A 20,210-nucleotide genomic window follows, 5' to 3' on the forward strand; every position below is an offset into this window, starting at 1 on the left:
TTCAGGTGCGTGGGACCGTCTAGACGGGTACTGTCAGCTGGGTCTCGGTCGGGAGAGGCTGTAAACGCACCCGAGGCGAGGCTTCGACGCATCCACAACGTGGTGCATGATGCAGGCCCACCGACGAAGATAGGACGGCGGAATCGACGGCGGGGCTGGTTACAATGGGGAGAGTACGGCGGACGAATCATGGGCACGCCGTCATCGTGCATGCACCCAAGCGTTCGGGGCGACGTCCCGAGCGTTCCATCGCAGTGTGGGGCTGTGGGCGACGATGAGCACGACAGATATACTGGTGATGTGAACGGAGCGCACGGGCGTCGACCTGGACTGCTGCCGTGGGCGTTAGCGGCTGGACATTGGTGCTGGATGGCAGATGCGCACCTTGTGTGAGATGAGCTTTGCACGAAACGGGCGGACGGGAGCTGGGGAGGACTCGGAGGGGGACGGGAGTCGGGAGGACGGGGCGGGCGGGGGAGTGAGCGAGGCATAGGATGGCAGGCAAGGAGGTCTTTGAGTGGTAGGGCACATCGATGGCGGTACAGAGAGAGCAGCTCACAGAACGGTGGCGCGTGCTTCGTCGTGCGAACGATCTCCTCCCTGCGCGGTAGAGAGAGTGCTGTCGACGAGCTGAGAGAACCAGCGGGCACAGCGAAGACGACCGCTCTGAGGAAGAGATGACGCGATCTGGCCAGCCAGCAGCAGAGACGAGAGCAAGGTCCCCAAACGAGCAGACTGCAGCGCGAAACCAAGAATGCGATCGAGAGCCGTCTTGCGTCATCGTCACGCGTTTCGTCACGATCACGGACGCGGTAGTCACAACGCGGGGTCGGGCACGGGGACGGTTCCCGCGCCGGCAGCAGTGGAACGGCTACTGTCCTTCCCGGGATGTGATTCTCCCCCTCTCTCTTCTACCCCGCATTCGCCCCTGCGCTCGACCACCTCTGCCTACCCGAACCTCCACCACTCACTCACTCGCCATGTCCAAAATCGACCTCGGTTCGGCCGTCGGATGGGCGGACGAGGACAAGCCTGTACGCCCACTACTCTCACACAGCACGCGACACCTGCTCAGCGTAATGACATGCTTGTAGGTCTCCTGGAACCAACGCGACGTTCTCATCTACTCCGTTGGCATTGGCGCGAAGAAGGACGACTTTGCTTTGATCAATGGTGCGCTCTCTTGATGCTCTAGCGCTGCTCGGTCCACTGACTGTCCTCACGCTACCAGAACTGGGTGAGAACGGCTCGCATAGGGCCATGGCTCTACCCCAAGACTAACTCCGGCGCATACAGACAAGTCATGGGCACCCTTCCCTACATATCCTGTCGTGCTCCCCTTCAAAGGTCAGTGTTCTTCATCGCCTGGGCTGTGTCGAATCAGGTTCTCTCCAGTATATATTCCCCTAAGTGCTGCCCAAAGTTGCCGAAACGTGTAATATAGGGAGGGAACCCATCTTGCATGCGTGGTATGAAACGGACTGTCAACTTCTCCGAGGGGCGCACACCTGCTTCGCAATTTAATACATACCTCGCTCGAACCCACGCTGACTATTCACGCTTTCAGGGACCAGCCAAGACGTCGTCAACTTCCGGCAGCTCATGACTGGCGGGAAGGGAGCCCCCGGCCTTCCCAAGTTTGACCCTAACCGTGGAGTACGTACGCGCCTCATACCTCGGCCGTGCACGGTCACTAACTCACCCGCCATACAGGTCCACGGCAGCCAGTCGATCGAGATCCTCAAGCCTTTCCCTGCAGTGAGCGGGGACGGCTGGAAGCTCAAGAAGCGCATCGTCGCAGTCAGCGAGAACAGTACGCGCCCTCCTTCACTTGCCTGCGCATATATTGTTGATCTACGTATCTCCCACACAGAGTCGGGGATCATCGTCGAGAACGAAGTGTTGCTCGTGGACGCGCAGGGCACGCCATATGCTAAGCTCCACGTGCGTCCCTCTCCCTACCCGTCCTACCCGCTTCGCTAGGCTGACTGTGTGTACCCAGAGCGGCTCCTTCAACCTCGGCGCGAAAGCGACCGGCTCGAACTTCTCGAAGCGCATCGGGAGCGCACCGCAGGCGACGCCCCCGCCCAAGGACCGCAAGCCCGACTGGGTCGTGCGCGACCAGACGACGCCCGAGCAGGCCGTCATCTACCGCCTCAGCGGCGACTACAACGAGCTCCACATCAGTGCGTCCCTCTCTCGTCCCCCCCTCTCACCCCTTCCATAATTGTCCTTTCCTCTGCATCCTTCCCTACATATATGCTGACATCCATGATAGACCCGGCGATCGGCGCGGCGACAGGTTTCGGCGGCGTGATCCTGCACGGGCTCGCGACCTTCGGCTTCGGCGCGCGCGCGATCATCTCCGCCGTCGGCGGCGGGGACCCGCGTTCGCTGACCCTGTTCGGGGTGCGCTTCACCGCGCCCGTGAAGCCGGGCGACGCGCTCGAGACGTCGATCTGGGAGATTGGGCCTGCGAAGGCGAAGGGGCATGAGGGTGAGACGGAGGTTGCGTTCGTGACGACGAATGTTGCGACAGGCAAGGTGCGTGCGCGCACAAATTGCAAGACTGTGGGGGGATGCTGACGGCGTATGTCCAGGTCTGCTTAGGTGCGGGTGTCGCATACGTGAAGAAGGCAGAGAAGAGCAAGCTCTGAGGGCGGCAGCGTCTTCGGCTTGGGCTTTTGCATTTCTGGGGCCCCTGTGCGATGGAGATGGCATGTAAGATGGATATGTACTTGCTTGGATACGGTTTCTCTGTTCAACATGGAGAGCACATCGCTAGTTGACCCCACACTTTCCAGCCGGTGCGATGAACACACTTGCCATGGTTGGTTCATAGCTCAGCGCTGGAGCGGCATCCCCGGGACACGTTCGCCGTTGCGAATGACAGTCAACAGGGAAAGCCAGCTCGACGGCAACGATGTGGTATCTCGTACTACCCGGCGACGTGCCACAGCGTACGCTGATGCACTCCGTTGCGGGTTACGAGGCGATCTGCACTCATACGGCCTCCAGCAAAGGACACACGCTCTCAGAAGGCCCGGTTTAGCCAGATACCTCATGCTAAGGTTGGCCACCGCGGGCTCGCGCTCATAAACCCCAATTTCCAAAACAACTTGGATCGCCTCTCCGCTCTGAGAGCGGAGACGGCCTTTCGTCCACTTCCCCGCACCACGCGCTCATGCGCTCATGCTCTGTAAGCGCCCCTAGAGCGTCAGAGTATTTAGAAGGGTGTGGACGGCATGCCTCAGCAGGACTTTAGCACCCCCACTGTCCAAACGTTCGCCTAGAATCCTCCAGCACGCCACACCGCCTGTACCTCGATACTCAATCCCGACGAAGATGTTCGCAAGTCTCACCGCCGCAGTGCTCCTCGCCACTGGGTCACTCGCTCAGTCTTCCCCGCCATTCTGCGCCATCAACCGCATGTGCGTACCACTGGCTGAGCGCTCTTCGCGAACACACCCATGCGCAACGACGCTGACAGGCAGTTGTCACAGCCCGCCCCTGCACCAGTGCATTGCTGCTGAAATCAGCTGGACGGACCTCTGTGAGTGTAAGTACCGTTCACCAGAAGGTCCTCTTCGTGCAGTCACCACACTGACGACGTTGTGCCTGGCTGTTAGCACCCGTCACGCTGAAGTGAGTCCTCTCTCAGAGTGCGCCTACTGCGCACTCAGGTATGCTCATGCGCTTTACATAGGGTGCTGCAAACACCTGGGGGAAACCTGATCGACGGGCCCTTCACCATCGCGTCTGGGGACACGTTCTCCTGGCTTGCGCGCTTCCCCGCCGGTAGGCACTTCATGCAGCTGGGCTCCCGTTCGTGCTCATTTCATTCGTTGCTGTGCAGGGACCAACGTCGACTTCGTCCTGATCGACGCTGCCGGGAATGGCACCCAGTCTAGTAGCGTGCCTATCCTCGCCGGGCGTAAGTCTCTTTTTCTTGAGGGTATAATGGCTGGACCGAGCAGCTCACCTCGCTTTGAACTTGTAGCGAACCTCCAATGCTGAGCTGTGCGAAGACGTCATTTGAGCTAGTTACATGGCATACGGAGACATGTACAGCCTCAGTGCAGACTCGCGCAACCTATCTGCATATGTCTGTTGAGCATGCCGTACAGGTCGGGCCCGAGCCGTGCACGACGGTGTCGTCATTGACCGGGCCAATGGCCGGTTAGTCGGGCCATATACTCGGAGAGCGCTTTCTTGAGGTGTGCAGCATGTCGACCGGCCACACTGACCGGCGTGTATTCTTGATTTCTATCCACGGGTGTTCCTCTCGACTGTCCAAGTTTCTCTGCTCATCCGTATCTGCTTCTTAGCACATCGGCCAGCTCCAGAGGCTCGGGCATCGCTCTATCGCGAGTGAGGTGCTGCCATTGCTCAAGCTCCAGGTAAGGACGCACAGTAAACCTCTGCGTGATAACGATTGCTGAACCGCCTTCAAGTTGAACGCGCCTCCATCCGGCGTAGCAAATTCGGGCGCACATCGCTCCTCCGGAAGTTTGTATCAACACTCGGCCCTTCAAGTATCTACCACCTCCTTGTAGTACAATGCATCACAGAGACACGGCGATGTCACGACTTGCCAATCGCGTCTGGGAACACCCTCCTCGAGCACCCGATTCCCCTGAACAGCTATCGGTAGCTCGCATCTCTTCGTCGATCAAGTTCCGATCACGAGCGGCGGCCACGCTACAATCTGTACTCTCTTCACGACTGGCGGCACTGGAGACCCACCACGAAGACCAGTCAGTGTTCACACCAAAGTCGAAGTCTATGCAGGATCTTCCTCCAGAGCTTCTCCTTCGCGTCTTCATGCTCTGCCAGGAACGCCCCTTTCGAGGAGACACCCCACCCATCTGGGATACCGGAAAGCTCATGCTCGTCTGCTCGCGCTGGCGCGCCCTCATCCTCGACACATCTATGTTCTGGCGACACATCTCCGCCACTCCGAACTTCGCCTGGCTGACGCTCTGTCTCGAGCGTTCGCGTGGCTGCACGTTGGACCTCGAAGTCCTCGCGCCGAGATATGCGAGCCGCGAGGCTCTGGCACTCATCCTGCCGCACGCCCCGCGTATACGGTCGATATTTGCGCAACTCTGCGTCTGGGAGGACCAGTTCGAGATGCTCCGGCCTTTCTTTGACGCGGGGATGCCCGCTCTCGAAACCCTGGAACTCACGCCCATCGGCACTTCCGGATTCTCGAGAACATCACGGACACGTTGGAACGAACATCCGCTGGCGGCCGTACCCTGTCCGCGTTGGCTGGTCGCAGATCAAACAAACCCGCTGTCGAGCACTTCCTGGCGCTCTTTGCGTGTACTCAAGTTGTCCGACACCCTTCATACCCGCCACGTGTGCACGTGCTCGATCCCTCAGCTGCTCCGCGTCCTTGCCCACAACATCTCGCTAGAAGAGCTCTCGCTGCATTTCTATAACCACCTCTTTGGAGCATCGTCAAGGCCAGCCTCCCGAGACGACACCCAGAGCCTCGCGACACGACTAATGGTGTCCCTCCACCACCTGCGAGCGCTTTCCGTGCAGGGCTCGTTCTGGTTTGTCTCGGCGATCACGCAGCATCTAGTATTTCCGAGGAACATTGCGCACGTCGACATACGTGTTCGCTCCATCTTGGTGGGCGACGCAAGCGAGGAGGACATCGTCCGCCTCCTTCTGCCCCGCTTCCGCCCAGTCCTGGAGAGGATGACGGAAGTAGTCATCGCCGGAGACCGGCACAGCCATGCGCTGCTGTACTCTCCACGGCCCCGTTGGCGGGCACGCAGGGCAGTGCACGACCCGCTGTTTTCCTTCTCTTGGGGTGGCCCCCTTGGTCTGGAAACACACCTTCGCCCGCTCATGTCCGCGCTCTCGTCGGCGCCGGTGCGCAACCTGACACTCAAAGTGTCCATCGGGCCGCACGGCGCTCCCACCAGTGGTATCCCCGAGGTCATGGCGGCCGCAGCGTTCTGGGCGGCGGCGTTCGACGCCCTCCCGTTGCTCGAGCGGCTGGTTGTCATTGTCCGACCACCTACCTATCCCCAGCTCCGCGTCGATCTTGTGGAGCTGCTACGAGCGCTTCAGCCCACGGCGCAGACCCAAGCCGGACTTGGAGAAGACGAGCAGTGTTACCTTGCGCTCGCCCGGTGCCCATTGCTGACTCGGGTCAGCATCCATGGCGAGCTGGGGTTTGGGCCCGGCGCGGAGTCGCTAGAAGCTCTGGAAGCCCTCGCTGACTGTATGCGTCTGCGTGGGTTGGCGGCGGCGCCCGTGGAAGAGCTGGACCTCCATCTTTGGTACCGACAATCCGACGAACCATCGCTGGATGAGCAGCATCGCGCGTTCTTGGCACAAGCGGGCAGATGCGCGGGACTCTTTGTGTGCAAGCTAGGTCGCAGTGCAGGCTGTCTGGGGTGTCGATGAAGCAGGCTACGTGAGAAATCGCACAGACTCATCTCGTTGCCCTATAGCATGTATCTGTGAATTCTGTTCCAGATATCCAGAGTCGACGACCGTGCGGGGGAGGAGACTCGTAGAAGGATAGCTGTTCAATACTCGCAGAGAAGTCTGGACCCCGAGTTGCACCGTGGCGCGCCGTTATCATTAGCCAGTGCACTTTCTCACGGCGGTCGATGGGATCTGTGGCTTGCTGCCGACGGCATTGTCCCCGGAAAGGATAACTACCGCAGTGCCTGCCGCCACAGGGGACGTCCACGGCCTCCCAACGCTACTACTGTGCTTACACTCCACATACGAGGAGCCAACATGTCTCGCCCACCAACAGAAGAAGAGATACTCGGGGTCTCGCGCACGGTCGTGGACATATTTGATTCTGTCGGTCTGAGGTGCTGCCTCTTTGGCAGCGCTGCCTGCTACCTCTTCGGGGTGAACCGGACGCCGAACGTAAGCCACATCTCTTTTAGCCACCATGCGGGGTCTGCGGGATCCTGAACGTTAATTTTCGATTCTGCAGGACATCGATATCGTCGTGTTCACGAATGACTACGATCAGGAGGAGCTGAAGGAAGTCCTCGTCAACGGCGACAATGACTTCTTCTTTGTGGATTCACGCAACCCAAACGCGGACTACCGCGTCCTGTGGTGCTCGCTCCGCCCGAGCCGGCGCGGGAATCCCCGCAGCTGCAAAGTCGATGTCCTCATCCCCGGCAACCTCAACCTCCCTACAGTGCCGCACAGGCGCGAGAAGATCATCGACGATCTGCCGGTAATGCCCCTCATCCCCCTTCTCCTGCTCAAGCTCCAGGGCTGGGAGCACCACCGCGACTCGAATCGCGCGGACCAGCGGGACAAGCAACACGTCGACGTCGGGGACATCGGGGAGTTGCTCGAGATCGCCGTCAATCGTAACCAGAAGATCACGCAGGCCAACCTGAAGTGGATGCCGAGGTCGCTCATCCGCGACGCGCAAGATCGCGTGTATGACTTCTGCCGTGCGTATCCGAACTACGAGGACGATTGGGAGATGGTGGGGTTCAGCGTGTAATGCGCATGATGGACGGGTCCGGCGGCGCCGGGGGCGGGACCCTCATCGCGGTTCGACCACTTTCTGTAGTGAGTATATCATGAGCATTGCGGTGCGCGCTGCGGCTGAAGTTTATCGATACTCTAGGATTTAGCTGGAGAATTTGTTGGATGTGGACGGTTACTCACGAATGTATCATTGTATATCTCGAACTCTCTGCTTCCCGTTAGCGGCGTACTCAATGTTTCCTTCAATCGGCGTATTCTATTCTTGAAAGATCTGTCCACACTACTGCAAATGTTCGGGACCTACGTGTCGGGGCCAGAACGCGATGTTCTCGTGTGGCTGCCTTTGATCCGGGTGGTCTCCGACCTGCGGCTCGACATGTCATGTGTGATTCACATCATCACTAGACCTGGACCGTGAACACATACCAGTATGTCCATCTCAAACGCAGATACGCTGCCCTTGACGCGCGCGATTGCCGCTACAACTGCGGGTCGAGTCAGGAGCAGGTCCCTCGTGAGACCTGGTCCATAAATTGCGACGTCTTTAGGTGAGTATATGAAGCGTCATAGGTAGGATCGAGCTGTAGACAGATCTCACCTGTGTATCTTCCTTTCAACATCATGAAGTTTGTTGCAAGCTTGTTCGTAGCGGCCGCAGCGCTTGCTCGCGGCGTACTCTCGGCTGACCCGCTGGTGGTTAACAACCCGTAATCATCAGCACTGCAATAATCGAGTTTCAGTAATGAGCTGATTACCGATGACGACCTGCATAGCGATTTCGTCGTCGAATGCCAGCCCACCAATGTCACTTGGACGGGAGGCACCGGTAAGTGCCCTCGCGCTGCAGTATTCCTACACAACCTGACTCACCATTGGTTCCCACAGGTCCATTCAACCTGGTGAGTCGAGCGTTCTGATCGCACTCCTGAATTAGTCTCACACGTCCCTACACTAGACGTGAGTTCGCTCTCCTGACGACGCTCGCTCGAATGCTTACCTGAAGGTCCTGCCGCCGGAAGTATCACCGACAGCGCGACGAACAACATGCCGATCACGATGGAGTTCCCCAATATAGCCGACCACAGCCTCCTGTGGCCCACGAACGTTCTGGGAGGTAAGTACACGTTCGTCTTCGGTAGATGCATGCATGTTCACATGCTCACCACTGAACCTGCGGGCACCTATCAGGCACGGTCGCTGTGTTTGAGGTCACCGATGCGACGGGGGAGACCGCTTTCTCCGGCGCGGTCAACGTCCAGCCCAGCCGTACGTCCTATGCTTTTCTCGTAAGCTTCGAGTGTCCCCTGAAAATACTGGAAAAACGCACAGAGGATACTTCTTGCTTCAAGTAGAGTTCGCAGGGAGGGCGTATCCTGTTGCGAGCTGTTATCCACGTAGCAGGGAATGAAAGGAATGGTTTTACCTCACCGTTGGGAATCCTTCAACAGCCCTATGACCTTGGTGTAATGCATGAATGCACCCGGATGCTATCATCGCCCTTCGCTCCGATGCGCAATGCTACACAGCCGCGACCTTCAAATCCAATGAACCGCATAATGACGCCGAACGGAACGTCATAGGTCATGCACACACGGTGTGTACACCCCTACGTGAGGAGCGGCTCGCGCCCTACGGTCTACGGCAGGCATCAGCGTCGTCCCACCACTAGACGGGAACGCTAACAAAAATAACAACCGTCAGTGCGTTGCAGTACTTCTCCTCGTATGCCGTTCGAGGCTGTTCGCGAAGCAGTGCACATGTCCTTTGCCGCTCGTCTTCGTGCTGCGGTTCAGTGGATCAGTTGTGCAGTGACTCCCGACCACGCTTGAACTTACGTTTCTGGCCTATACAGTCCGTACGTGTACGCTGCCTGGTCGCGGCGGGCGCTGTCTCACGGTGACTGCGGGTCCGAGATGAACTGGCTTCCGACGGCACCTCGGCGCGCGAGAGATGAAATGAGGCTCCTCCTCGTCCGCATCTATAAGAGAGACGTCGCGGCATGGCAGGTTTGCATCGTTAGCGTGGATCTATCCGTCTAGCATCATTATCCATGAAGACAATCACCTCGTTTTTCGCCGTCGCCGCGGTGTTCGCGTCTGTGTTCGCAGCTGACCCGCTGGTGCTCAATACTCCGTGAGTGGGATACTGTGCAGACGTTTTTGTTGCGAGGCTGACCTTCATATAACATAGTGGAAACGTTGCACAGTGCGTGCCCACCGAGATCACCTGGACCGGGGGTACTCGTGAGTGTCTCCTGCTCATCACGAGCTCGCTTCATGCACTTACTCGCCTCATCCCTTAGCTCCGTTTGATCTGGTGAGTCGATTGTTACGAGCTCATTTTCTTTGAGTTGAAGAGTTCTTGCCGGAATGCTACTCGTTTGCAGAGGTGAGTCGCTGTACCGCCATCTTTTCGTCTTCGCAGAGCTAACGCAGCCTCTGTCTCCCCTCCAGCATCACAGACAGCGCGGTGAACAACATGCCCATCACGGAGGACTTCCCCGGCCTGACCGGAGACTCCTTCCTCTGGGACACGGACGTTCTCGGAGGTAAGCACGCAGCCCTATTTATAACCAGACTTCTGGCTCTCTTGAAATCGTTTCTGACTGTCCTGATGCCGGGGTGCTCGCAGGCACGGTCATGACAATGAAGATGACCGACGCCGCTGGCGTGACGGCTTTCTCTGCTCCAGTCGTCGTCCAGCAGAGCCGTAAGTCCATGCACTGTTTACCAGAATGATCAATCACCTAATCGGCGCCGAAACGCACTTACAGAAGACACTTCGTGCCTGTGAGCACCCTGACGGCGTTCCAGTGGGCCACGGTATATAGCAGGAGCGCATTCACGGCTTTAGGCATATCAGGAGTCGTTTAACGCATTATTCATGTCTTCAACGGTGACTACAATGTTTTGCGCTGTACAATTTGCTGAAGGCAAAGGTTATTATGAGTGATCATGAGCATTGAACAAGAGCAAAAAGGCGACACCTTTAGTAGAGCTAGCGTCAACGTGCTTCGACTCCCCTAGCGCAGCACCCGAGACCATCATATACTTACTATGCGCATCTACCTCATACTCTGTCTGAGTTTCTTTCGGTCCTCCTGGATATTGACGGCGTGAACGCGGAGGTGACAAAACGGAGTCCGGACAAAAGACAGCAGTGGCACGGCGCGGACGGTAGTTGAGTGAGCTGTGACGACGGCAAGTGTGATCCTCGTTACATGTAACAGGCGTCACATTCTCGCAACTCCCCGCCAGCACCGCAAGCGCCCGAACCTTCTTCCCTCCGCCTGCCTTGACTCGTACCTTCAAAGTCCTCCCTCAACTCCGTCTCAGATTATAAGGCTGCAGTTACTCGCTGAATTAAAAATGAAATAGGTAAGTAATAAAAACAAACTAGACCCTGGGAGTGGACGTACTGCCGGGCTGGATAGTGAAGAGCCCCGTTGGCGCGACCGCTCCGATCTGGTCGAAGATCTCGATTCTGACTTGTTGCCCTGTATATATTCTCCGTGAGCGCACTCACATTTACGCATACATGATTGCCTTGTAGCTTATCCGAGAGCGAAGGACGTACCAGCGGCGATATTCGTCAACCAGGTGAAATCCGTCTGATTCACATTCGTCTGTGGGATGTTCTTAAAGGACTCGACGATCTCGTTGTCTTTCAAGACCCTGGAATCGACCATAAATTAGCTATTCCGGAAAACGAAATTGCATGCGCCGCGCTCGACATGCACGCACACCTATGCAGCGCAGTCATGGCTCACGTCAGCAATGAAGCCTGGAGCTGATTTGCATCGCAACACTCACCATTGAGTAAGGTTCTTTAGCCGGTAACGTGCGCACTGTAAGCGTGGTCACAATTTTCAAGGTTCCATGGCTTACCGGACCCTCCCACCCATGTTATCAGAGTTATGCCGCATTGCCGGGTGAACGGCCCTCTGGGAGTAGTAGGTGAGATGCCGCCCATGATTCCACCACAGGACCTATAGGGCTTACGGAGTATTGACCAGAAGCTGGTTTCCGGCGACAAGGGCTGCCGCAGACGCCGCAGCTACGAGAGCCTTGATGAAGTGCATAGCGTTCCACAGTCCGTGTATGTGCCCGAGGAGGGACAGCCAGAGGTAAGAGCATCTGCTACTCGGTCTCTTATACGTGCTCCTCACGTGCTTACAGAAGCTTAGTCGAGGGTGCGTCGGTTCTCACAGGTACGTCCGTTCATTCCGAGTATACACGATGGCAGTGCCTACAGACTGCGAACAGTCACATCAAAAGACATCAAGGTGCCTGAGGATCGAGAATTCTCTGGCTCTCATTCATCACCGCACCGCGTACATGTGCTGGTCTCACACGGAACGCCAGCACGCTGTGCTCTTGGAATTGCAAGAATAATGTGGGCCCGGACGCCGCCCGCGAGTGAATTCGACAAGGTGACACTCGTTACTACACTCTTTCTTTCCCTTCACCTGCCCCCTCGTTTGTCGTCTCTGCGATTTCTCAGTTGAGAAGACTGCAGTTACTGGCTATAGTCAAGAATTTCATAGATTAGTGTCCTGATCACTGAACGCTCACGGCGACGACGTACTGCCGGGTTGGATAGTAAAGAGTCCCGTCGACGCGATTGTTCCCAACAGGTCGAAGACCTGGATTCTGACCTGCTGACCTGCAAGGAGCCATTATGAGCGAACTCCCTTGCACGAAGACGGGCGTCTTGCAGCGCGGTTGAGATTGGGTGAACCTACCGGCGGCGATGTTCGTCAACCAGGTAAAGTCGGTCTGAGTCGCATTTGTCTCTGGGATGTTCCTAAACGACTGGACGACCTCGTCGTCTTTGAAGACGCTGAAAACAATTATGCATCAGTTTCACATGGTTGCTTCTGCGCCCGCCGAACTCGAGTGCACTCACACCTACTCCGCAACGGCGATTATCGCGTCAGTAGTCCGGTCCACCGCTACATGGTATATACACCGACACTTACCATGGAGTACGTCTCTTCACAGGGTCAATGAGCATATGGTGAGTAGGGTAACGCTTTTTGGAGGTGCGATCGCTTACCGAACCCTCCGCTCCACGTTACCACTGTGATACCGCATTGCTCCGGAGACGGCCTAGCAGCAGCATGTGAGATGTCGCATACATGATCGGAACACCGTATACTTGAGGCTTACGGAGTATTGACCAGGAGCGGACCACTGGCTGTTACTGCCACCGCCGCTGAGACCGCCGCTAGGAGAGCCTTTATGAAGCGCATCTTCCGCTGTTCCACAACCTGCGAAGTCTACTTGAAAAGAGCGAGGGCGTCGGAATAGGAACATCTGCAGCTCTATCTTTTATACTCACTCATCACATTCCCATAAAGCCTCGGTCGCGGCTGCGTCGACCGCACGGAGAAGCCTCGTACTCCGAGTACACACAACGGCAGTGCCTTCGCGCAGACGGCGAACAATCACATCAAGAGAAGTCGCCGTGCCTGGACAGCTATAATGCCTTGTTCCGCATTTCCCGTTGCTTCTGCGCGTTATGGTCTCACATGGAACGCTGTGCTCATGGGATTCCAAGTACAGTGCAGGCCCAGATACCGCCCGAGCGCGCGCGAAGCAGTCCGTCATGACTCGAGTCCGGATGCACACGTAAGGAATGTTTTGCGCCCGAATCCTTGATGCTCAATTGAGCACGTTCACAGCGCATCTTCAACGTCACATGTTCCCCATACACGAGGCCCAATGAGGCTCGTGCACCGGAAGATGGTACGTACTACAGCACCGGTTCCGCGTCCCTCGTAGAACCTCCGTGATTGAGCTTGATGGACTAGACATTCTGCCACCTTGTCTACCGTACCGCGGTGCACCTGCTCAAGCGTAGAGACTGCGAGCATTACTTCAAGTCGAGGTTACGATGTACGTCTGGACCTGATACGTGATATGTCATTTTAACGTGAAGCTCAACGCACTCGATAGTCACATACAGGTTTTAGTATACCGACAAATAGCCGGCGAGCGCTTTCCGGACATGATCGCGACTAGTACACCAGCGCGAAGGAAAGCGAAGACGAGCAGTGCCATGCCAGAGGGCGCGAACAACGCGCCCCGCACCCCCGTAGCGTGCAGTAGCACCCAGATTGGGGTAGAATTAACAATAAACAAACTACAAGTAGGCATGGTGAGTCCTCAAACGTTTGCAACCTATGCTCGATGACAGGTGTGAGCATCTTCGATTGTCTTTTACCAGGTTCACCGGCACGCACTTCAAGGCTCGACCGGTTGTGAGTTTTACATAGCCGGAAGTTCTCCCGGTATCATCCCTGCGAAGCTGTACGTGCTCAACTGGTGCCCGATCGGGCTTCTAAATGGTAGCTTACTTATCGAACGACACTTGTTTGTCTTTGTAGGACCTAAGGCCGGATGGCCAGAGCGCGTCCGTACCGTGAGCACATACAACCCCGCATATCGTCATTCTGCCTACGTACGCTGCTTATGCTTCGAAAGAAGTACTGCAGATCGTGTACGTCTACTGCTATGTCCGGCCAAAGGGTGAGCATACCGTTCTGTCGCTTCACTCCGATCGGTATTCATGCTGGCGAAAAAGTCCCACAGACCGTCTATAAGAACGGTCGAACGTGCTGATCATCGATACTGATCATCTCTTACAAGGTGCCACCTTCTAACGACAGCGACAATGCCAACCACTCGTCTCACCACTTGGCTCGTTACCGGGTACGTGTATTCAGTTTTCTCTTCGCGTTAGAGCTTACACTCCTTTGTTATGCCTGCCACAGCGCTAACCGTGGCATCGGCCTCGAAATCGTCACGCAGCTCGTCGCATCTCCCAATAATCTGGTGATCGCGGCGTGCCGCACCCCCGAGAAAGCGACAGCACTTAACGACTTAAAGAAATATGCGCGAGGGATGATACACATTATCAAGATCGACGTCAGTGATTTCAACAGCATCCGCGCGTCCACCAAGGCCCTTCAAGTTGGCAGCAGTTCACTTCACCCTTCTGTGAATCTCGAGTGGGAGAATTATACCCAAGCGCAACTATACACGCCTTGCGTGGCATCGCAACGTATAGGATGTGACCCTGGATATCCTGCGTGAGCGTTACCCTTTGCATACGGTACCCGGGTATTGACTTACGTCGGAAGGAGTGCATTTCTAGTTATTTTGAGCGTCGTGGGGGCCATGATATTTCTTAGAACTACCAGAGATCCCAGGAATGACCCGCTATTTCTGGGTAGCAGGTGCATAGATGGTGGCTTGAAAGAAAACGTGCGCACCCCCCATGCGTAGGTGAATCGGCATAGGCCTCTCGATATTCGGCCGTCGGGGCCGGAGAGGCGCTCGTTGCCGGCAGCTCACGTGGCAGTGGCGGACCAGAGGAAGCGCCCATTCGCGACTGCTTTTCACTCCTCGACGTCGACAACGTCGGAGACCCCCAAATCCTATTCACCATTGTCGCTATCTCGTACCTGCATGAACGACTACTGAGATCCCCTGTAAAACCCCCGCGAGCCTCTCATGGCCATCTCGTAACACCTCGACGGCGACCTACTTGTCTTGAGGACAGGCATACAAGGCGAACTTCAACATGGCGTTGCGGGGAGAGTGAGGGTGCATTACGGCGCGGAAAATGTGGATGTGTGAGTCCTTTCGAAGACTAAAACGTTCTGAACGCTACATATAAGGCGACTGTCCCGTGCAACCCTGCAGAATATCACCACCTCATTCAACGACGGTACAGTTGTTCCCTGAAGAGCGAACGCCCCAGTCTCGTTAAGCACAAATCTCTTCGAATGGAGGTATATATAGGCACGTACGTCCGTGTCTGATGATGAAGGGCGCGGATTCCGCCGTATCCCTCTGTTCGTCTGAAATCGAAAGTGTGACATTCGTGCCTGGAGAGTTTGTTAGTAACAGGACGGGCGGAACGCTTGCGCGAAGGGGGATGCGATATGTCAACGAACCTTTCTTCACGTTGGTCTGCCAGTCGAAGGATTGCGTGCCTGCGGGGAGGCCACCGAACTCTTGAATCGGCGAACCATTCTCTAGGACGCTACGCGAATGGCCCATGCATGTGAGGGTCCGAGCCCTGTATATGTACGGGTGGCTGATAATCGAACTCACAGCTGAAAATCAACAAAGTGGATAGGTCAGTCGGTCAGTTGCAATTGCTAAGATGTTCTGGGGCAACGCACCAGGAAGAAGAGCCCTATTTCAGAGCGGGGCAACCAGAGAATGTTAGCTATATGCCCAGGGTTTGTTTTTTGCTGCTCGTTCTCACCTGAACCACCTTCCCAGGTGATCAGCGTATGCTCACATTGCCGCGCGATCGCACTGCGGGTTTCCTGGTGAGTTGCTATTCAGTATCTAGTAATGTGCGAACTTACGGAGTGTTGATAGTGAGCGGCGTTTGCGCGAACACAGACGCAGTGAGAGCAGCGGCAGTAGCTGCGAGAGTGAGAGTCTTCGCGATCATGCTGTTGGATTTGCGTGCGGTGAGAGGATATCCTTTGCAAGACGAAGGGTCGCCCATCGCCCATCAGCCCCCAACTTTATATCCAGCTGACATATGTTGCCATACTGATTGACGACCGTGCCAGACGAGAACGAGACGCCACCGAGCAGCCTAGTGCCGGAACTAATTCATCACAGACCGCGGCCCCGTACGAGACCGAGAAGCTCCAGCGCTGCAGTATGTGCGGATCACCCAACCCCCCCAGACGGCTTCATCATCGCCGCTGACAACCCCACAATACGTTTTGAGCCGCCAGCATGTTCGTCGCCCTCGTTGATCCCGTGCGCCGATCGCAGTCAACGCTCATCATTTTGCCTCCAGCACAGCCTTCTCAGGCCCGCCTCCACCTGCGGCGCGATCGCCCCACGGCGGTGCACCTTCTGAGTATACGACTACAGGCCCCGAAAGTGCTCACGCGGCGCTTCTACACCGCAAGCCTTCTAGGACCAGTCGCGCTCATGACCCTTCGGGGCGTTTCCAGGCAATTCATAATCGTGTGTATGTATGAATGCGTCGGTTTCGATTCGCGACCCGTTCTACGCATACTGATGCGGGCGTCGCTAGCAGGTCGAAGATACGTCGACAATTCTCCGCCTTCTCAGACTCCCTCGTGTCGTGCACGCCTGAATGCGACTGCGTATCGCTCAGAGAAGCGTGCAGTTGTTCGCTGTGTCACGACGCGTCAGCAAACCGAATCGTCGACGTGCACAGAGCACTTACATCCCGGCTGGATGACGAATGGCGCGCTGAGGACGAACTTCCCGGTCGCGTCGATGAGCTCCATCTGGATCTCATCGCCTGTACCACACCGCCCAAGACTCGTCAGTAACGGCTCCCTGAGAGGCGCGGGGAGCTGTGGACGCACCGGCGGGGACGTTTGTGTTCCAGAAGAACGCGTTCGAGCCAAGGGTGCCGAAGGACTCAACCACCTCCGTGCTTCGCTGGAACCTGTACATGGGCGGTAAGTGTTCAGTCCGACATGGGTGGGGAAAGAGCTCACTCCTGCAGTAGGAGAGACACGGGGTCAGGTGGTGACGGTATAGAGTACGGAAGATTAACGGCGTACCAGGAAGAAGGACCTCTCGCCGCCCTTCCAGGCGATCATGGTGGTCTCGCACCGGTGGGCGTCCCAGCTGTTTGACACATTTCAGGCGATGGCGATCCTAGTGCAACTATACAAAGCACGTACGGAGTGTTGATCGTCAGCGGGCTCTGGGCGAGGACGGACGCTGCGAGCGCGACGGTGACGACGACGATGCCAGCAAGCATGTTGTAGCTGTAGCGCGAGGTACGTGCTAATGTCAAGTGAGCGTTGAATGCTAGAGTCGTGCAGTCTAGGATCGACGTGTGCCTGTTGACGCGCTGTTCTTATAGTCATGATCAGTGTGGCGCGCTGCGCAATTGCTGTAGGCGGACATACTACCCTCCCGTCGCGAAGGTATACAGCCTGCTTCTACATGCTACGTGACCTCGCCTCTGTAGTTCCGACCAGCACCCACAACCGTCGCCCATGCGGCACGTCTACCGCGACCAGTTCCCGCCCGTCCAGACTTCGCCCTCGGCAGCCCTCCATGACGACAATGACGCGCGAGTTCGCTCTGCCTACGAGGCTCAGCTTCAACTTCGCACACAGCAGGTCGTTGAGGAGCATCGTGCACCAAGGGCGCGCGAAGTCTCCCGTGCGCAGCACGCATTGGAAGTCCATCGAGGTCGTGTTGCGCCCGACTTGCGTGCCTGCCGGATCTGTGACGGTGCTAGCGGTTGTCCTCGACGAGCTTGAGCCATGCCTTCTAGGACGCGGCGGGCGGCTCATACGCGCAGAAGGACACATCGGGCCGTCCGCGAGTTCGTAAACGCAAGCGGTCTAGCGGCAACCACCTTTCGCTCGCGTTCGATCGATACGCTGCCACTTGAACCTTCGGCGGGCTTGATATCAGATTTCTGAGAACTTGGACAGGTGCGCGACTCAATCATTGAGTTCTCACCTGGCTGTGAACGATGACCCGTCGGCGAACAACGCAGCCGGCCTAGCGAAAACCGCGTCTCTCCCCCGGTCTCTACACTACTTCAATATCGGTAGAGGCTGATGTCATGTCTTTCAGAACCGGGATTGGTATGCAATGGAATCAGCCTTGATGATGACGCCCACCTCAGAAGGGTTCTGGTGACAGTTCATCTCTGAAGGAACAAGATGAGTAACACGGATTGACGCTCACGACGGCGACTTGACTCTGCCCTATGCTTAGTTATACGTAGCGCTGTTTGCGCGAAGGGGCCGAGACATCCAGATAGTTGCGTTTCAAGCTCGACCAGAAGCGCCGCAAGCACAAGGGCATGTCCGAGTCAGTTACATCAAGCGGATGTATCATCGCAAGACTCCACACTCACCGGAACGGTATCAAGAGTATAAGGCACGGGGAGGGGCCACAGGGCCTACTATCGTGAGGCTGTCAGGACGTGAAACGTCCAAGGGAAGGTTTGAATTTGATTTTTTGACGTAGGTATGGAAGAGAGCAGAACATTTCAACACAGATGGCGGAGATTCCGAAGGTGCGGGTACAGATGAGCATCATGATTATGATACTTCGTCAACATTGGTGCTCTTATTCAACAGCGAGATGGGGGCGGAGAGCTTCCCGTACTGAATGGGCGAAATACAACGTTATCCTGACTAGGAGCCGCTCGGGGACCGCGGAGGATCACAGGCGCCGGAGCGCCCACTAAGTGACGCCTCCCCCTTGTCACTGGCAGGTGTTATACTCAACGGAACATCGAGCCTCATTGTGAGCGAGTCCCTTCAGCCATATCTGCTCGTGCATCAATATGGGCGCATCATTCGTCAATACGTGTTTGTATAAGAAGACGGCGGGATGTTCTGGTCTAAGGAGCATCCGAGTCGTTCTCAGTCACGATACCTCCCGACAACCTCACCTATCCTCTCCCGCTGCCAAGAATTGAGCCGAATCGAAGATGATTAGGCCGACCTTCATCCTCGCCTGCGCCTTCGCCATCTCTGCGCTGTTTGTGGATGGTGCGTCGAGGTCGTCTATCTTGCCGAGTCAGTATGTTCACTCTGCAATACAGTGTCCTCCGTCGCATACGCTGCGCCGATTCCCACCGAGAACAGCGTAGCATATTCCTCCCCCGAGCCGCGTAGCTGCTCAAAGATGGGCTGCCTCTACGTTCTCCCTGACACGGACGCCGTACGTTCTCTCTACCACATCCTAGCTGTTGATGCACCCCCCTTACTCGTTGATGTGCTGTCAAGGTGAACGACGGAAATGCAACTGCTACCGCCGCCGTCTCCCCGCCAGCAGACACGTCCTCTGCTCTTCAAGTTATCGACCTCCTCATCTCAGCCATGCAATCGGCCGCTTCGGACCTTCATGAATCGTCGACCGCAATACCTGAGGTGGACTCTGACGTTCTTGCCACGGAGACGTCGGTAGATGCTCAGGAAAATGCTCCGGTGGTGGAGGTTATTGATCTCAGCGCCTGAACGAGCTCAGACGTACGTGTTCAGCTTATAAGGCTCTGCGGTCTGCGAATTCTAATCTGGATATACAGGTCAATACTTCTATGTCGGCGAGATGCTCTCCAGGCTTACCTACCTACGTTATTGGATCCTCAGCTGGAGGAGAATAGCCCATCACGTTCTTCCTACCCTATGTCATCTTCTTTTTTTGCCTCCACGTACTCTATAGGTTCATATCCGCCTCTCGCACCGCTATATATCCCGTGCCTGTCTCTTGGTCAGTTTTCTGTTATATTTTCCGCTCCCGCAGTCCCGCAGTGTATCTATGAGCGGCGCATAGGACAGCCACACGTAATTTGTCGGAAAAACACAGCCTGGACGCGCGGTTCTACACGTACACGGTACTTGCCCGCTATTGTTCGGGTTGTATCCATACAAATACGGGCTCGCGTCCTGCTATCAAGCGGGATTAAACAAGGGTGCAGTCGTCCGCTTTGACGGGAAGTGTCAATGCTTACAGCTGCGGGAAACAAGCCTGGCTGAGTGACAAACGGCGCACTCTGGGCGAGCGGCCTGCCGGCGTCGATCACTCGGATGATGAGTTCCCGGCCTGTACCAAACTACGCGGCAAATACAAGAGCTCGAGGACGTATCGGCGGCGACATTTGTGCTCCAGGGAAGTTTTCTCGAGCTGGAACCGAAGGACTCGACATAAAGATGA

At 56.4% G+C, this 20,210-nt stretch overlaps 11 protein-coding genes across 11 annotated transcripts; 7 read left to right on the top strand and 4 right to left on the bottom strand.

Annotated features, from left to right (window-relative positions):
* Positions 1–923: 923 nt before the first annotated feature.
* TRAVEDRAFT_175775 (peroxisomal dehydratase) lies at positions 924–2,791 on the top strand. The gene is made up of 10 exons (XM_008046980.1): positions 924–1,034; positions 1,095–1,173; positions 1,232–1,237; positions 1,297–1,347; positions 1,568–1,656; positions 1,714–1,813; positions 1,874–1,944; positions 2,003–2,186; positions 2,279–2,544; positions 2,601–2,791. Exons 1-10 carry the CDS (start codon positions 981–983, stop codon positions 2,655–2,657), a joined length of 957 nt encoding a protein of 318 aa, XP_008045171.1. The 5' UTR covers positions 924–980; the 3' UTR covers positions 2,658–2,791.
* Positions 2,792–3,345: 554 nt separating this feature from the next.
* Positions 3,346–4,017, top strand: TRAVEDRAFT_54055 (uncharacterized protein; the record flags this gene model as incomplete). Its single annotated transcript, XM_008046981.1, has 6 exons — positions 3,346–3,431; positions 3,504–3,553; positions 3,630–3,645; positions 3,707–3,798; positions 3,857–3,934; positions 4,001–4,017. 6 exons carry the CDS (start codon positions 3,346–3,348, stop codon positions 4,015–4,017), a joined length of 339 nt encoding a protein of 112 aa, XP_008045172.1.
* Positions 4,018–4,581: 564 nt separating this feature from the next.
* On the top strand, positions 4,582–6,429 carry TRAVEDRAFT_54056 (uncharacterized protein; the record flags this gene model as incomplete). Its single annotated transcript, XM_008046982.1, has 1 exon — positions 4,582–6,429. One exon carries the CDS (start codon positions 4,582–4,584, stop codon positions 6,427–6,429), a length of 1,848 nt encoding a protein of 615 aa, XP_008045173.1.
* Positions 6,430–6,771: 342 nt separating this feature from the next.
* TRAVEDRAFT_136323 (uncharacterized protein) lies at positions 6,772–7,510 on the top strand (the record flags this gene model as incomplete). Its single annotated transcript, XM_008046983.1, has 2 exons — positions 6,772–6,909; positions 6,980–7,510. The coding sequence occupies 2 exons, from the start codon at positions 6,772–6,774 to the stop codon at positions 7,508–7,510; spliced, it is 669 nt and encodes a 222-aa protein (XP_008045174.1).
* Positions 7,511–8,299: 789 nt separating this feature from the next.
* On the top strand, positions 8,300–8,849 carry TRAVEDRAFT_54058 (uncharacterized protein; the record flags this gene model as incomplete). The annotated part of the gene is made up of 6 exons (XM_008046984.1): positions 8,300–8,323; positions 8,383–8,396; positions 8,432–8,454; positions 8,501–8,611; positions 8,686–8,763; positions 8,827–8,849. The coding sequence occupies 6 exons, from the start codon at positions 8,300–8,302 to the stop codon at positions 8,847–8,849; spliced, it is 273 nt and encodes a 90-aa protein (XP_008045175.1).
* Positions 8,850–9,537: 688 nt separating this feature from the next.
* Positions 9,538–10,407, top strand: TRAVEDRAFT_75487 (uncharacterized protein). The gene is made up of 7 exons (XM_008046985.1): positions 9,538–9,630; positions 9,688–9,740; positions 9,800–9,813; positions 9,854–9,885; positions 9,933–10,045; positions 10,129–10,206; positions 10,271–10,407. The coding sequence occupies exons 1-7, from the start codon at positions 9,548–9,550 to the stop codon at positions 10,288–10,290; spliced, it is 393 nt and encodes a 130-aa protein (XP_008045176.1). The 5' UTR covers positions 9,538–9,547; the 3' UTR covers positions 10,291–10,407.
* A 421-nt stretch (positions 10,408–10,828) lies between these two features.
* On the bottom strand, positions 10,829–11,469 carry TRAVEDRAFT_24765 (uncharacterized protein; the record flags this gene model as incomplete). Its single annotated transcript, XM_008046806.1, has 6 exons — positions 10,829–10,854; positions 10,916–10,993; positions 11,074–11,171; positions 11,241–11,242; positions 11,310–11,344; positions 11,385–11,469. 6 exons carry the CDS (start codon positions 11,467–11,469, stop codon positions 10,829–10,831), a joined length of 324 nt encoding a protein of 107 aa, XP_008044997.1.
* Positions 11,470–11,996: 527 nt separating this feature from the next.
* TRAVEDRAFT_24766 (uncharacterized protein) lies at positions 11,997–12,751 on the bottom strand (the record flags this gene model as incomplete). The annotated part of the gene is made up of 7 exons (XM_008046807.1): positions 11,997–12,022; positions 12,085–12,162; positions 12,242–12,339; positions 12,406–12,407; positions 12,479–12,492; positions 12,556–12,608; positions 12,669–12,751. The coding sequence occupies 7 exons, from the start codon at positions 12,749–12,751 to the stop codon at positions 11,997–11,999; spliced, it is 354 nt and encodes a 117-aa protein (XP_008044998.1).
* Positions 12,752–15,105: 2,354 nt separating this feature from the next.
* On the bottom strand, positions 15,106–16,026 carry TRAVEDRAFT_61417 (uncharacterized protein). Its single transcript, XM_008046986.1, has 6 exons — positions 15,887–16,026; positions 15,781–15,833; positions 15,693–15,708; positions 15,464–15,552; positions 15,317–15,394; positions 15,106–15,247 (listed from the first exon to the last, which is right to left on the bottom strand). The coding sequence occupies exons 1-6, from the start codon at positions 15,973–15,975 to the stop codon at positions 15,222–15,224; spliced, it is 351 nt and encodes a 116-aa protein (XP_008045177.1). The 5' UTR covers positions 15,976–16,026; the 3' UTR covers positions 15,106–15,221.
* Positions 16,027–16,658: 632 nt separating this feature from the next.
* Positions 16,659–17,283, bottom strand: TRAVEDRAFT_54062 (uncharacterized protein; the record flags this gene model as incomplete). Its single annotated transcript, XM_008046987.1, has 5 exons — positions 16,659–16,681; positions 16,735–16,812; positions 16,880–16,955; positions 17,081–17,147; positions 17,204–17,283. 5 exons carry the CDS (start codon positions 17,281–17,283, stop codon positions 16,659–16,661), a joined length of 324 nt encoding a protein of 107 aa, XP_008045178.1.
* Positions 17,284–18,984: 1,701 nt separating this feature from the next.
* Positions 18,985–19,689, top strand: TRAVEDRAFT_67537 (uncharacterized protein; the record flags this gene model as incomplete). Its single annotated transcript, XM_008046988.1, has 4 exons — positions 18,985–19,045; positions 19,099–19,217; positions 19,283–19,525; positions 19,582–19,689. 3 exons carry the CDS (start codon positions 18,985–18,987, stop codon positions 19,511–19,513), a joined length of 411 nt encoding a protein of 136 aa, XP_008045179.1. The 3' UTR covers positions 19,514–19,525; positions 19,582–19,689.
* Between the last annotated feature and the right edge of the window lie 521 nt (positions 19,690–20,210).

This window comes from Trametes versicolor, assembly GCF_000271585.1.
Source record: "Trametes versicolor FP-101664 SS1 unplaced genomic scaffold TRAVEscaffold_15, whole genome shotgun sequence".
Taxonomy (NCBI): Eukaryota; Fungi; Basidiomycota; class Agaricomycetes; order Polyporales; family Polyporaceae; genus Trametes; species Trametes versicolor.

Coding starts and splice junctions, on each gene's coding strand:
- TRAVEDRAFT_175775 (XM_008046980.1), top strand. CDS start 981: ATGTCCAAAATCGACCTCGGTTCGGCCGTCGGATGGGCGGACGAGGAC. Junction 1,657..1,713: donor AGTTTGACCCTAACCGTGGA/GTACGTACGCGC, acceptor CCCGCCATACAG/GTCCACGGCAGCCAGTCGAT. Junction 2,545..2,600: donor CGAATGTTGCGACAGGCAAG/GTGCGTGCGCGC, acceptor GCGTATGTCCAG/GTCTGCTTAGGTGCGGGTGT.
- TRAVEDRAFT_61417 (XM_008046986.1), bottom strand. CDS start 15,975: ATGATCGCGAAGACTCTCACTCTCGCAGCTACTGCCGCTGCTCTCACT. Junction 15,834..15,886: donor CCGCTCACTATCAACACTCC/GTAAGTTCGCAC, acceptor GGAAACCCGCAG/TGCGATCGCGCGGCAATGTG. Junction 15,248..15,316: donor CTTCATCATCAGACACGGAC/GTACGTGCCTAT, acceptor TTCGCTCTTCAG/GGAACAACTGTACCGTCGTT.
- TRAVEDRAFT_75487 (XM_008046985.1), top strand. CDS start 9,548: ATGAAGACAATCACCTCGTTTTTCGCCGTCGCCGCGGTGTTCGCGTCT. Junction 9,631..9,687: donor CCGCTGGTGCTCAATACTCC/GTGAGTGGGATA, acceptor CATATAACATAG/TGGAAACGTTGCACAGTGCG. Junction 10,046..10,128: donor GGACACGGACGTTCTCGGAG/GTAAGCACGCAG, acceptor GGGTGCTCGCAG/GCACGGTCATGACAATGAAG.